The 16161-nt window shown below is 44.1% G+C and overlaps 1 protein-coding gene across 1 annotated transcript in view; it reads right to left on the reverse strand.

Annotated features, from left to right (window-relative positions):
* Positions 1-16161, reverse strand: part of TTL (tubulin tyrosine ligase) — a 98434-nt gene that overhangs the window by 27972 nt on the left and 54301 nt on the right. Inside the window, exon 5 of the mRNA XM_030198111.1 lies at positions 12834-13103. Coding sequence (XP_030053971.1) covers positions 12834-13103 — 270 coding nt within the window. The remainder of the gene's footprint in view (positions 1-12833; positions 13104-16161) is intronic.

Raw genomic sequence — 16161 nt, forward strand, 5'->3', positions numbered from 1 at the left:
AAACCCTTGTTGGCAAGCACAGCGGTCAGACGTCTTCTGTAGTTGATGATGAGGTTTGCACACATGTCAGGAGGAATTTTGGTCCACTCCTCTTTGCAGATCATCTCTAAATCATTAAGAGTTCTGGGCTGTCGCTTGGCAACTCGCAGCTTCAGCTCCCTCCATAAGTTTTCAATGGGATTAAGGTCTGGTGACTGGCTAGGCCACGTGAAGATGAAACAAAAAAGTGAGGAGAATGGATGAGGATACCAACTGTTTTATATTTATTCACTTAAAAAATTCACTTAAAAAATTACATGTGCATAAACAGCGACCCGACACGGCCGTGTTTCGGCACAATGGCCTGCTTCAGGGGTCTTTATAACCTTGAATGATGTAGTTTAGAATGTTTGTTCCAAGGGAAATAACAGGAAACAAATCTCTCTGGTCTCCTCTCTTCAAAAATAATATATATGAGATATATATATTTTTTTAAAAACGAGCATCTAAATACTCCTCTCCTAAGAGTTATCGGCAAATTGTGAAAAAGCTTTTTCACAATTTGCCGATAACTCTTAGGAGAGGAGTATTTAGATGCTCGTTTTTAAAAAATATATATATCTCATATATATTATTTTTGAAGAGAGGAGACCAGAGAGATTTGTTTCCTGTTATTTCCCTTGGAACAAACATTCTAAACTACATCATTCAAGGTTATAAAGACCCCTGAAGCAGGCCATTGTGCCGAAACACGGCCGTGTCGGGTCGCTGTTTATGCACATGTAATTTTTTAAGTGAATTTTTTAAGTGAATAAATATAAAACAGTTGGTATCCTCATCCATTCTCCTCACTTTTTTGTTTCATCTTCACGGTGTCGTGAGGATTTTTTACCTCCTTTTTTGCCTTCGCGACTGGCTAGGCCACTCCATGACCCTAATGTGCTTCTTCCTGAGCCACTCCTTTGTTGCCTTGGCTGTATGTTTTGGGTCATTGTCGTGCTGGAAGACCCAGCCACGACCCATTTTTAAGGCCCTGGCGGAGGGAAGGAGGTTGTCACTCAGAATTGTACGGTACATGGCCCCATCCATTCTCCCATTGATGCGGTGAAGTAGTCCTGTGCCCTTAGCAGAGAAACACCCCCAAAACATTACATTTCCACCTCCATGCTTGACAGTGGGGACGGTGTTCTTTGGGTCATAGGCAGCATTTCTCTTCCTCCAAACACGGCGAGTTGAGTTCATGCCAAAGAGCTCAATTTTTGTCTCATCTGACCACAGCACCTTCTCCCAATCACTCTCGGCATCATCCAGGTGTTCACTGGCAAACTTCAGACGGGCCGTCACATGTGCCTTCCGGAGCAGGGGGACCTTGCGGGCACTGCAGGATTGCAGTCCGTTATGTCGTAATGTGTTACCAATGGTTTTCGTGGTGACAGTGGTCCCAGCTGCCTTGAGATCATTGACAAGTTCCCCCCTTGTAGTTGTAGGCTGATTTCTAACCTTCCTCATGATCAAGGATACCCCACGAGGTGAGATTTTGCGTGGAGCCCCAGATCTTTGTCGATTGACAGTCATTTTGTACTTCTTCCATTTTCTTACTATGGCACCAACAGTTGTCTCCTTCTCGCCCAGCGTCTTACTGATGGTTTTGTAGCCCATTCCAGCCTTGTGCAGGTGTATGATCTTGTCCCTGACATCCTTAGACAGCTCCTTGCTCTTGGCCATTTTGTAGAGGTTAGAGTCTGACTGATTCACTGAGTCTGTGGACAGGTGTCTTTCATACAGGTGACCATTGCCGACAGCTGTCTGTCATGCAGGTAACGAGTTGATTTGGAGCATCTACCTGGTCTGTAGGGGCCAGATCTCTTACTGGTTGGTGGGGGATCAAATACTTATTTCCCTCTGCAGAATGCAAATAAATTCATATACTTTCCACAATGTGATTTTCCGGATTTAATTTGTGATGTGCTATCTCTCACTGTTACCAATAACCTACCCTTCAATTATGGGCTGCTCATGTCTTTGTCAGTGGGCAAACTTACAAAATCAGCAAGGGATCAAATACTTATTTCCACCACTGTATGTATACCCGAGTTTGATTTGTCCTTGCCTTTCTCAGGGCACAGATCGTAGAAGTCTGCCCAGTACTGTTCTTGTACTAAGTTCTCAAGCTAACATCGAAGACCTTAAAATTTACACTCCAGCCCATCCCTAGCTATTCAGTCACGATCAGGGCGTAGACCATAGAAGTGTGCCCAGCTCCTGTTTTGTTTCCAATTACTGGCGTCGCCACCCAATCTCCGCTAAGATTCCATGGAACCATTCCTTCTAAACAGGATTCCTTTGTGTTTATCACACACGTTTGAATTCCATTACCGTTTTCATCTCCACCACCTCACGCGGGAGGGCATTCCACATATCCATCACCCTCACCATGAAAAAAATACTTCCTGCCATTAGTCCCGAGTCTGCCCCCCTTCAACCTCAATTCATGACCTCTAGTTCTACCGCCTTCCCGGAAAAGGTTCGTTTGCGGATTAATACCTTTCAAATATTTGAACGTCTGTATCATATCACCCCTGTTTCTCCTTTTTTCCAAGGTATACATGTTCAGGTCAGCAAGTCTCTCCTCGTACTGTTTGCAACGCAAATCCCATACCATTTTCGTAGCTTTTCATTGCACCACTTCCAGTCTTTTTATATCTTTAGCAAGATACGGCCTCCAAAACTGAACACAATACTCCAAGTGGGGCCTCACTAATGACTTGTAGAGGGGCATCAACACATCCTTTCTTCTGCTGGTTATGCCCCTTTCTACGCAGCCTAGCATCCTTCTGGCCACAGCCGTCGCCTTGTTTCTTCACCTTCAGATCCTCCGAAACCAACACCCCAAGGTCTCTCTCCTGAGTCGAGCTTACTAATCTCTCCCCTCCTATCCAGTATCTCTCTTTTGGGTTTCCTCATCCCAAGTGTATCACTCTCTACACTCCTTGGCATTAAATTTTAACTCCTATTCATGCAAGGGGATATAGCTTTATATCAGAGTATGATCAATACATACAATTTACCATAGAGTACTCCAATAGATACTTCTGATAAGCATAAACACTTTTATTGTTACCTATATATGTACATATATTATCAACAATATTCCTCAGTTTTCATGGGACTCACTTCCGTAACCCTTTCACAGCGTCATCCACAACGTCAAAGCGTACTCATACATTACCAACCACACATTACATCACACTAAGATTACATTGCAATATTTGCACTTAGAGTCCAAATATAATATCTTTCCTTGACTTTTGATATTTACTACTACTACTATTTAGCATTTCTATAGCGCTACAAGGCATACGCAGCACTGCACAAACATAGAAGAAAGACAGTCCCTGCTCAAAAAGCTTACAATCTAATAGACAAAAAATAAATAAAGTAAGCAAATCAAATCAATTAATGTGAACGGGAAGGAAGAGAGGAGGGTAGGTGGAGGCGAGTGGTACGAGTCAAAAGCAAATGTTAAAGAGGTGGCCTTTCAGTCTAGATTTAAAGGTGGCCAAGGATGGGGCAAGACGTAGGGGCTCAGGAAGTTTATTCCAGGCGTAGGGTGCAGCGAGACAGAAGGCGCGAAGTCTGGAGTTGGCAGTAGTGGAGAAGGGAACAGATAAGAAGGATTTATCCATGGAGCGGAGTGCACGGGAAGGGGTGTAGGGAAGGACGAGTGTGGAGAGATACTGGGGAGCAGCAGAGTAAGTACATTTATAGGTTAGTAGAAGAAGTTTGAACAGGATGCGAAACGGATAGGGAGCCAGTGAAGGGTCTTGAGGAGAGGGGTAGTATGAGTAAAGCGACCCTGGCGGAAGATGAGACGGGCAGCAGAGTTTTGAACTGACTGGAGAGGGGAGAGGTGACTAAGTGGGAGGCCAGCAAGAAGCAGATTGCAGTAGTCTAAACGAGAGGTGACAAGGGTGTGGATAAGGGTTTTGGTAGAGTTCTCGGAAAGAAAGAGGCGGATTTTACGGATGTTGTAAAGAAAGAAACGACAGGTCTTGGTAATCTGCTGGATATGAGAAGAGAAGGAGAGAGAAGAGTCAAAGATGACCCCAAGGTTTCGAGCTGAGGAGACAGGGAGAATGAGAGAGCCATCAACAGAAATAGAAAACGGGGGGAGCGGGGAGGTGGGTTTGGGGGGGAAAATGAGAAGCTCGGTTTTGGTCATATTTAATTTCAGGTGGGGTTGAGACATCCAGACAGCAATGTCAGACAAGCACGCTGAAACTTTGGTTTGGATGCAAGGTGAGATAACAGGGGTAGAAAGGTAGATTTGGGAGTCATCAGCATAGAGATGGTAGGAAAAGCCATGGGATGAGATTAATGAACCAAGGGAAGAAGTGTAGATAGAAAAGAGGAGGGGACCAAGAACAGAACCCTGAGGTACGCCGACAGGCAGAGGGATAGAAGTAGAAGAGGATCCACCAGAGTGAACACTAAAGGTGCGGAGGGAGAAGTAGGAAGAGAACCAGGAAAGGACAGAGCCCTGGAATCCAGGGAAAAATGTTCCTTCCACACACTTGAATCAGAAAGTTCCAAAGTAGATAACACAAGGCGCTTTTACATTGCAGCCCGCGTTGTTGTAATCCCAGAGTCAAAGTGACTGTTGTTCCTAATAAATAGGACTCCAATTGTATAGCAGCCAACCCTCGGCAGCCAACTGCGGTCCTTCTCCAGGATTTTCCTCCGTGAACACCGAAGAGAAATAATTGTTTAGCACGTTCGCTTTATCTTCATCACTCTCCACATAGCATTTTCATTATCTTTCAGTCTCGCAATTCCATTCCTATCTCTTCTCCTTTCTCCAATATATCTGAAAAAAGTCTTGGCACCTCTCTTTACATCTTTAGCCATTTTTCCTTCCGCTCGCGCTTTTGCTAGCCGTATTTCCCTCTTTGCTTCTTTCAGTTTAATCCGATAATCTTTTCTGTGATCCTCTCGTTGCGTTCTTTTGTATTTCTCGAACAAAACCTCTTTTGCTCTTACTTTTTCAGCTACTTGTTTGGAGAACCATATAGGCTTCCTGCTTCTCTTGTTTTTGTTTACTTTCCTCACAAAAAGATCAGTCACTATATTTATAGCAGCCTTTAGCTTGGACCACTGTTTTTCCACTTCTCCTACACCTTCCCTCACCAACAGCTCCTTCTTCAGGTATTCCCCCATTTTATCAAAATCAGTATGTCAGAAATCCAGTACTTTGAGTTTTGTGCGTCCGCACTCAGCCCTTATATCAAACCATACGGTGTGATGATCACTATTTCATAGGTGGGCACCTACCCGGATATCGGAAACACTATCTCCATTAGTGAGCACTAGATCCAGCATCGACCCTTCCCTCGTGGATTCCGTCACCATTTGTCTGAGCAAGGCACTTTGACAGGCATCCACAATCTCCCTACTTCTTTCAGATTCTGCAGACGGGACGTTCCAATCCACGTCAGACAAATTGAAATCTCCCAACAGTAGCACCTCCCCTTTCATACCAATCTTTTGAATATCTTCTATCAGATCCTTGTCTAACTTCTCCGTTTGCACAGGAGGTCTGTAGATAACTCCCGTGTGGATACAGGTTCTGTCTTCTCTTTCCAGGATGATCCATAAAGCTTCTTCTTTTCCCCAGGTTCCCTGCATTTCAGCCGCTCTGATGCTGAGATGTGTCACACTTTTCGAGGATACTATGCTACACTGTATGATACCCCTGGGGAGAAGGGACTTTAGAATTCCATTTATTTATTATATAGCCACTCCTAAACTGAGTCAGATAAAGACTTTCTAAACTCCAGATGGAATAGCTTGGGCAATTAACCAGAGTCCATTGATAAAGGCCCTGGGCTCCAACGGCTATAGGGCAGAATTTATAAATTCTTATGGAGAAGCCTGTTATACTGCCCCTTACTGCCATATATAGAACGTGTTTGGACTCCCAGATGCTTCCGGCAGAGCTAAATCTGGCCGAAATTGTGGTTCTCCCTAAAGCTAGCAAAGGATCGTACTGCTCTCTCTCGTTGTTAAACTTGAAACCAAACTACTGGCGAAGGTGATGGTAAACAGATTAGCTAGAGTGCTCCCCACACTACAGGTGGGCTTCATCTGGGGTCAGTACATAGCCAAGAACATTAGGAAAATATTGGCCTCTCTTGAACTTAGAAAGTACTACAGTTCCATCGCTCTTGATCAGTTTTGATGCCAAAAAGGCATTCGACAGGGTTAAATTGGACTTTATGTACGACACATTACTTCACTATGGTTTTGAGGGTTGTTTTTTGGATACAATCTACACTCTTTATTCAGCTTTGAGCTAGAGTGTGGGAAACAAAACAGGAGCTGGGCAGACTTCTACGGTCTACACCCTGATCGTGACTGAATAGATAAGGGAGGGGCTTCGATGTTAGCTTTAGAACTTAGTACAAGAACAGTACTGGGTAGACTTCTATGGTCTGTGCCCTGAGAAAGGCAAGGACAAATCAAACTCGGGTATACATATAAAGTATCACATACCATGTAAAATGAGTTTATCTTGTTGGGCAGACTAAATGGACCGTACAGGTCTTTATCTGCCATCATTTACTATGTTCCTAATAATACCTAACATTCTATTTGCTTTCTTAGCCGCAGCAGCACACTGAGCAGAAAGTTTCAACGTACCATCAACGACAACACCTTGATCCCTTTCTAGGTCTGTGACTCCTAACTTGGAATCTTGCATTACGTAGCTATGGATCAGGTTCATCTTTCCCACATGCATCACTTTGCACTTGCTCACATTAAATGTCATCTACCATTTAGGCTCCCAGTCTCATAAGGACCTCTTGTAATTTTTCATAATCCTCCTGCGATTTAACGACTTTGAATAACTTTGTGTCATCAGCAAATTTAATTACCTCACTAGTTACTCCCATCTCTAGATCATTTATAAATATGTTAAAAAGCAGCGGTCCCAGCACAGACCCCTGGGGAACCCCACTAACTACCCTTCTCCATTGAGAATACTGACCATTTAACCCTACTCTGTTTTCTATCTTTTAACCAGTTTTTAATCCACAATAGAACACTACCTCCTATCCCATGACTCTCCAATTTCCTGTGAAGTCTTTCATGAGGTACTTTGTCAAATGCCTTTTGAAAATCCAGAAACACAATGTCAACTGGCTCACCTTTAGCCACATGTTTGTTCACCCCTTCAAAGAAATGTAGTAGATTGGTGAGGCAAGATTTTCCTTCACTAAATCCATGTTGGCTTTGTCTCATTAATCCATGCTTTTGAATATAATTCTGTAATTTTGTTTTTTATAATAGTCTCTACCATTTTGCCCGGCACCGATGTCAGACTCACCGGTCTATAATTTCCCAGATCTACCCTGGAACCTTTTAAAAAAATTGGAGTTACATTGGCCACCCTCCAATCTTCCGGTACCACACCCGATTTTAAGGATAAATTACATATTACAAACAATAGCTCCGCAAGTTCATTTTTCAGTTCTATCAGTACTCTGGGATGAACACCATCCGGTCCTGTAGATTTGCTACTCTTCAGTTTGTAGAACTGTCCCATTACATCCTCCAGGTTTATAGAGAATTCATTCAGTTCCTCCGACTCGTCAGCTTCGAATACCATTTCTGGCACCGGTATCTCACCCAAATCTTCCTCGGTGAAGACCGAAGCAAAGAATTCATTTAATCTCTCCACTACGGCTTTGTCTTTCCCGATTGCCCCTTTTACTCCTCAATCATCTAGCGGTCCAACCGATTCTTTTGCCGGCTTCCTGCTTTTAATATACCTAGCTAGTTGCTAGAAAATATTGTAGGTGCTAGAAAATATTGATTCCTGAATACAATATTCTCCTTGGATAGGAAGGCTTTGTGATTTGTGAAAATACATTTTGCTTTTTATTTAATTAATTTGTTACAGTTGTAGCCCACATTTTCCCACCTTTTTGCAGGCTCAATGTGGCTTACATGGTACCGTAATTTCGGTATGAACAAATACAAGTTGCGATTAATATCAAGGTGATATAGAGGGGCATAATTGAACGAAAACGTCTATCTCCATGGGCGTTTATCTCCGAGAACAGGTCCATGAAGGGGCGGACCGAACCGTATTTTCGAAAAAAATAGACGTCCATGTTTTATTCGACAATTTGTGAGCTGGGCGTTTTTGTTTTTCAGTGATAATGGAAAATGAAAGCGCCCAGCTCAAAAACGAATAAATGCAAGGCATTTGTTCGTGGGAGGGGCCAGGAGTCGTAGTGCACTGGTCCCCCTCACATGCCAGGACACCAACCAGGCACCCTAGGGGGCACTTTTACAAAAACAAAAAAAAAGGTAAAAGAGCTCCCAGGTGCATAGCACCCTTCCCTTGTGTGTTGAGCCCCCCAAATCCCCCTCAAAACCCACTGCCCACAAGTCTACACCATTACTATAGCCCTAAGGGGTGAAGGGGGGCACCTACATGTGGGTACAGTGGGTTTGGGAGGGTTGGACGACTAAGCATTAAGCAGCACAATTGTAACAGGTAGGGGGGGGGGGATGGGCCTGGGTCCACCTGCCTGAAGTCCACTGCACCCCCTAACAACTGCTCCAGGGACCTGCATACTGCTGCCAGGAAGGTGGGTATGACATTTGAGGGTGAAAATAAAAAGTTGTGAAACATCATTTTTTGTGGTGGGAGGGGGTTAGTGACCACTGGGGGAGTCAGGGGAGGTCATCCCCGATTCCCTCTGGTGGTAATCTGGTCATTTAGGGCACTTTTTGGGGCCTTATTCGTCAAAAAACAGGGTCCAGGAAAAGTGCCCTAAATTCTAGCTACAAATGCATACTTTTTTTCCATTATCGGCAAAAGGTGCCCATCTCTGTTCGGGTGATAACCACGCCCCAGTCCCGCCTTCACCACGCCTCTGACATGCCCCCGTCAACTTTGTACGCTTCCGCGATGGAGTGCAGTTGAAAATGTCCAAGTTCGGCTTTCGATTATACCGCGTTATTCATTTTTGGGAGATAAACGCCTATCTCCCGATTTAGGTTGCAATATAGGCGTTTTTGTCTTTCGATTATAAGCTGGATTATGGTACAGTGAGATACATGTATCATAAAGACAATTGGGGAAAACTTAGAGGGGGAAAGGTTTACCATGACGTCAGTAAGTTTCTCCGACTCGTCCGCTTGAAATATCATTTCCGACACCGGTATCCCACCCAAATCTTCCTCGGTGAAGACTGAAGCAAAGAATTCATTCAATCTCTCCGCTACGTCTTTGTCTTCCTTGATCGCCCCTTTTACCCCTCGGTCATCCAGCGGCCCAACCGATTCTTTTGCCGGCTTCCTGCTTTTAATATAGCGACCCATCCGACTCTTACGCTGCCCAGTTCCTCACTCTGACATCCTCCTTCAACCTCCAGCTGTGCCCCACCACCCCTACTCACCAAACTGGCCATTGTCTTAACCTCGTCCTCTCCTCTACCTGCTCACCCTCCAATTTCTACGCCTCAGCTCTTCCTCTCTCTGATCATCACCTAATCACCTTCACACTTCATCACCACCCCCCCTCAACCCCGCCCAACACTAACCACTACTTCCAGGAATCTCCAGGCTATCGACCCTCCCACCTTATCCTCTAGTATTTCTAATCTCCTCCCCTCCATCATGTCCTCCAGTCTGTCGACAAGGCTGTCTCTGCTTACAATACCACTCTCTCCTCTGCTCTGGACACCCTCGCACCATCCACCCCCCCATCCCCGTACTAATCCCCAGCCCTGGCTGACCCCTTGCATCCAATACCTTCTCTCCTGCGCCCGATCTGCTGAACGCCTCTAGAGGAAATCTCGCACCCATACCGATTTCCTTCATTACAAATTCATGCTTTCCTCCTTCCAGTCCTCCCTATTCTTTGCCAAACAGGACTATTACACCCATTTGACTAAATCTCTCAGCTCCAACCCCCGTCGTCTCTTCGCCACCCTTAACTCACTCCTCAAAGTGCCCTCCGCTCCCACCTCCCCTCACTCTCTCCTCAAGCACTGGCTGACTACTTCCGCAACAAGCTGCAGAAGATCAACCTTGAGTTCACTACCAAGCCACCTCCTCCTCTTCACCCTTCAACCCACTCCCTCAACCAACCAACCCAGGCCTCCTTCTCCTCTTTTCCTGATATCACTGAAGAGGAAACTGCCTACCTTCTCTCCACCTCGAAATGCACCAGTTGTTCTTCTGACCCCATCCCCACCAACTTACTTAACACCATCTCTCCCACTGTCACCCCCCCATCATCTGTCATATCCTCAACCTCTCTCTCTCCACTGCAACTGTCCCTGACACTTTCAAGCACGCTGTAGTCACACCACTCCTCAAAAAAACATCACTTGACCCTACCTGTCCCTTCAACTACCGCCCCATCTCCCTCCTACCCTTCCTCTCCAAGATACTTGAACGTGCCGTTCACAGCCGCTGCCTTGATTTTCTCTTCTCTCCTGCCACTCTCGATCCGCTTCAATCCGGTTTTCGCCCTCTACACTCGACAGAAACGGCACTCTCTAAAGTCTGTAATGACCTGTTCCTTGCCAAATCCAAAGGTCACTACTCCATCCTCATCCTCCTCGACCTATCCGCCGCTTTTGACACTGTCAACCATGAGTTACTTCTTGCCACACTGTCCTCATTTGGGTTCCAGGGCTCTGTTCTCTCCTGGTTCTCCTCTTATCTCTCCCACAGTACCTTCAGAGTACATTCTCAGGGATCTTCCTCCACCCCCATCCCACTCTCTGTTGGAGTTCCTCAGGGATCTGTCCTTGGACCCCTTCTTTTTTCAATCTACACCTCTTCCCTGGGCTCGCTGATCTCATCGCATGGTTTCCAATATCATCTTTATGCTGACGACACCCAGCTTTATCTATCCACACCAGACATCACTGCGGAAACCCAGGCCAAAGTATCGGCCTGCTTATCCGACATTGCTGCCTGGATGTCCAACCGCCACCAGAAACTGAACATGGCCAAGACCGAGCTTATCGTCTTTCCACCAAAACCCTCTTCTCTTCCTCCACTCTCTCAGTCGATAACACCCTCATCCTCCCCGTCTCATCTGCCTGCAACCTCGGAGTCATCTTCGACTCCTCCCTCTCCTTCTCTGAGCATATCCAGCAGATAGCCAAAGCCTGTCGCTTCTCTCTCTTTAACATCAGCAAAATTCGCCCTTTCCTCTCTGAGCACACCACCCGAACTCTCGTCCACTCTCTCATTACCTCTCGCCTTGACTACTGTAACCTACTCCTCACTGGCCTCCCACTTAACCATCTATCCCCCCTTCAATCCGTGCAGAACTCTGCTGCACGTCTTATATTCCGCCTGGACCGATATGCTCATATCACCCCTCTCCTCAAGTCACTTCACTGGCTTCCGATCAGGTACCGCATATAGTTCAAGCTTCTCCTTCTAACCTACAAATGTACTCAGTCCACAGCCCCTCATTACCTCTCTGCCCTCATCTCCCCTTACGTTCCCACCCGAAACCTCCACTCACAGGACAAATCCCTCCTCTCAGTACTCTTCTCCACCACCGCCAACTCCAGGCTCCGCTCTTTCTGCCTCGCCTCACCCTACGCTTGGAATAAACGTCCTGAGCCCATTCGCCAAGCCCCCTCCCTGCCCATCTTCAAATCTTTGCTCAAAGCCCACCTCTTCAATGTCGCCTTCGGCACCTAACCCTTATGCCTCTATTCAGGAAATCTAGACTGCCCCAATTTGACTGCCATATTTGACTGACTGTACACTTGTCCTTTAGATTGTAAGCTCCTTGAGCAGGGACTGTCCTTCTCTGTTAAACTGTACAGTGCTGCGTAACCCTAGTAGCGATTTAGAAATGTTAAGTAGTAGTAGTAAAGGGGAAACAAAGCCAGTACCCGGCAGGCTTCTACAGTGTGTGCCCTGAAAATGGCAAGGACAAATCAAGAAAAAGTATGCATATGTAGTACCACATCATATCTTATGCTGATTTGATCTTGTTTGGGCAGACTAAATGGACCCTATAGGTCTATCTGCTGTCATCTATTATGCTACAAGGAGGAGGTGATTCACCAAGGTGGATGAACACTAACTCCCACTAGAAATCAACAGATAAAGGGAAGTGGGAAATGGACCAATGACTCCAGGGAGACGGGATACTGATGTACAAAGTACCACTTTATTCACAGACTCGACACAGTACCGTGTTTCGGCCACAGGCCTGCCTCAAGAGTCTTAAATGATTCTGGTACTAGGAATCGATCTGGAGGTTAGGAAGTGAGAATCAGTCAGAAGGTTAAATGGTCTTTAAAAAGACCCTTAGAGATTTGATACATTACTCTGTAGTCTGTTTTTTTTGTTTTGTTTACAACTGACCAGCAGTTCACACGCTGTTCCGTTTTCAAACAGACTACAGAGTAATGTATCAAATCTCTAAGGGTCTTTTTAAAGACCATTTAACCTGACTGATTCTCACTTCCTAACCTCCAGATTGATTCCTAGTACCAGAATCATTTAAGACTCCTGAGGCAGGATTGTGGCCGAAACACGGTACTGTGTCGAGTCTGTGAATAAAGTGGTACTTTGTACATCAGTATCCCGTCTCCCTGGAGTCATTGGTCCACTTCCCTTTATCTATCTATTATGCTACTCCAGGACCAGCATAAAATAGTGCAACATATCTAGGAGTACTTAATACATTGGTGCACAAGTAAGAATATTCCAACATTTCAACAGAGAATCAAATAAAAAAAAATACAGATGTCCAATCTGTTACTTCTGAAAACATAAAAACAGCAGTACATTACCTTATTATGTGCTTTATTTGCTGTAGAATGCTACTTTCCAGCGTGATATTTAAAGAGCTCATCAGATACTGATTAAACTCATCAAAGAACATTTCGTTCCCTTCTTCATATCTGCCATAGTTTTTGGAGTATTCTTTCTGAATGCAGTGATTGGTCAAATGGCAAGTTTTGTCTTGTAGGTCCATGCTGTTGTATGGTTCAGAGGAGGTCCGCAGTACTCCCTCTCTGTAGAGGTAGATATTATACTGGTGATCCAGTAGCACCCAGCTCCTGTAAAGCACAGGCCAAATCAGTCTTCAGAACAAGGCAATAAGGAAGTCAAAGAAGGTTTCTCTTCTCCCTCCTTCTTCCCATTTTACATCATGCAGTGAAAGCTACCGTAAATCAGACAAGAGGAGAAAAAAAAGATCTGGTTGGATTTCACTCATACACACTTTGGCACTTATTTTCGAAGCAGATGGACGTTTCAAAAGGGCCAAAAAACGCCCATCTACTGATAAAACATCTACATAGCACTTTTGGAAAGACAGAATTAGGGCATTTTATACTGCAGCGCATCCAATGTATTGGAGGCATGTTTTGGGTGGACTAGGGTGGGCCCAAAGTTAAGACGTCCAACAGCAATAATGGAATGGGAATAAACATCCAAGGGGAAAAACAGCATCATCATCATCTAGAACGGTTTCATTGACATCCAAGTTATAAAAATGTGCTCTGATTGAGCAAATAATTGCTATCCCCCTCTCTCTCACCTAAAAATGAAACCAGAAAGGAATACCAGGCTGTATAACAGCATCAAATAGGCATTCTAAGCCAAGCAGGCCTGAGGAGTAGCCTAGTGGTTTCATTCCACTTCAGCTCTTTTTTTTTCCTTTAAATTGTAAGCCCTCCAAACACAGACATTTTTACTGTAGTAACTGTACCTAAATATTTATGATACCTACAAGCCTGAGGACTCTTTGAAATGAGGACTAGGAGGACAAACCCAATCTCAAACTCTACACTCACTATCAAAACCTTTATCAGGAAAAGGTTTCTGTACACTTGACCCAGTACCACCTTCTTGGTTGAAAATACCTGAGGCTCCAACTATTGCCTAAGATCCTTTCAGTGATCAACATCAGACTTTCAATGGGGCAGGTACCAGCTTCCTGGAAGTCCGCCGTAGTGCGCCCTATTCTAAAAAAAAAAAAAAAGCTTCACTTGATCCACAAATTCCTGCTCATTACTACCCAGTACCAAATCTATGTAGTATATATCCAGCTGTCCACTTTTTAAGAAAAATCCCTTGCCTTACACCCTAAGCAGTCTGGCTTTAGAGCCCATTTCAGTACTGAAACAGTTCTTGCAGCTTTACTCAATGAAATTTATTCCCATCTTGACAAACATTCTATTGTTCTTACAGTTTCTTTGGACCTTTCTGCAGCTTTTGACCTGGTCAATCATTCATTGCTACTATCTTGTATTTCTTCACTTGGGTTAACTGGCTCGGTTTCTTTTTAGTATCTTCTTGTCATGTACTTAACTGAATTTCATCTGATGGACAATATGAAAAGCAGATAGATCATGCAGCAATTGGAGAAAGATGGATCAGATCACTGCACAAATGCCAGATCCTAGAGAGGAGCTGATATACACAGAGATTACTATGGGACTGGGACTTGATATACCACCTTTCTGTGGATTTTGCAACTACATTCAAAGCAGTTTACATAGTATATACAGGTACTTATTTGTGCCTGGGGCAATGGAAAATTAAGTGACTGGTCCAGAGTCACAAGGAGCTGAAGTGGGAATCAAACCAAGTTCCCCAGGATCAAAGTTCGCTGCACTAACCACCAGGCTACTCCTCCAGATCAAGCATATGAGCACATAAATCAAAGGACATTATCAAATGCAACACTAGTAAGATGTAGGACCATCAAAATGCAGAGGAGTTCCAAATGTTTATGTCAAACCCAAGTGAAGCTATAGCAGATAAATATTCATACAACGAACCAGATTGTGGAAAATGTTCAAAGAGGAACAACATGACATTTGCCCGGATACACTGAGTCAGGCAAAAAAGGAAATAGAAAAAAAAAAAAAGTAGTGAAGAAACTTAGAAATGTGTAAGGAAGAGAAAAGAAATTCAGTTAAGTACATCACAAGAAGATACTAAAAAGAAACAAGTTATATAATACTACAGCAATAGTCAGCTAGATCGAGAAGTGAAAAGAGATGCAAGATGAGCTGAGAGGCTAAAGAAAATGCTCAAACAGCAGTGGCAGCAGCACAAAAAAAAAAAAAATAAAAAAGAGTTGAAAACACTGCATCACAATCAATCAGTTAACAGGATCAGAAGAAAAAACACACAACCTGTTGAAGATGAAAGGCAGCAAAGTCATCACAGTTGAAAAATAAAAAGTGCCAGGCAAAATAGTAGAAACTGTTATAAAAATTAAATTATGGAACACATAGACAAACATGGCTTAATGGGACAGAGTCAGCATGGGTTCAGCCTTGGAAAGTCTTGCCTCGCCAATCTGCTTCATTTCATTGAAGATGTGAATAAACATGTGGATAAAGGTGAGCCAGTTGATCTAGTGTGTCTAGATTTTTAGAAAGCGTTTGTAACTTTCTCAGGAGTCTCTCATGAGAAACTTTTATCAGAGTCATGGGATAGGAGGCAAGGTTCTGGTGTGGATTAGGAATTGGTTATTGGACAGAAAACAGAGGGTAGGGTTAAATGGTCATTTCTTTCAATGGAGGAGGGTGAACAGTGGAGTGCCGCAGGGACTGGTGCTATTTAACATATTTATAAATGATATGGAAACTGAAACGATGAGCGAGGTACTTAAATTTGCACACGACACAAAACTATTCAAGGTTGTGAAAACATGTATGGATTGTGAAATATTGCAGGAAGACTGGGCATCCAAATGGCAGAGGAAATTTAATGTGGACAAATGTAACGTGATGCATATTGGAAAGAATAATTCAAATTATAGTTACCTGATGCTACGGTCCACCTTGAGGGTGTGTGTGTGTGTGTGTGTGGGGGGGGGGGGGGGGGGGGGGGGTCAGCACTCAAGAAAAAGATCTAAGTGTCACTGTAGATAATACGCTGAAATCTTCTGTTCAATGTGTGGCAGCGGCCAAAAAATCAAACCGGATGCTAGGAATTATTAGGAAAGGGATGGTGAATAAGACTGAAAATACTATAATGACTCTGTATCGCTCCATGGTGCAACCGCACCTTCAGTATTGCGTTCAGTTCTGGTGCCATATGTCAAGAAAGATATGGAATTCCTCTCGTACGAGGAAAAGCTAAAGAGGTTAGGGCTTT

Source organism: Microcaecilia unicolor, chromosome 3 (assembly GCF_901765095.1).
Source record: "Microcaecilia unicolor chromosome 3, aMicUni1.1, whole genome shotgun sequence".
NCBI classification, from domain to species: Eukaryota; Metazoa; Chordata; class Amphibia; order Gymnophiona; family Siphonopidae; genus Microcaecilia; species Microcaecilia unicolor.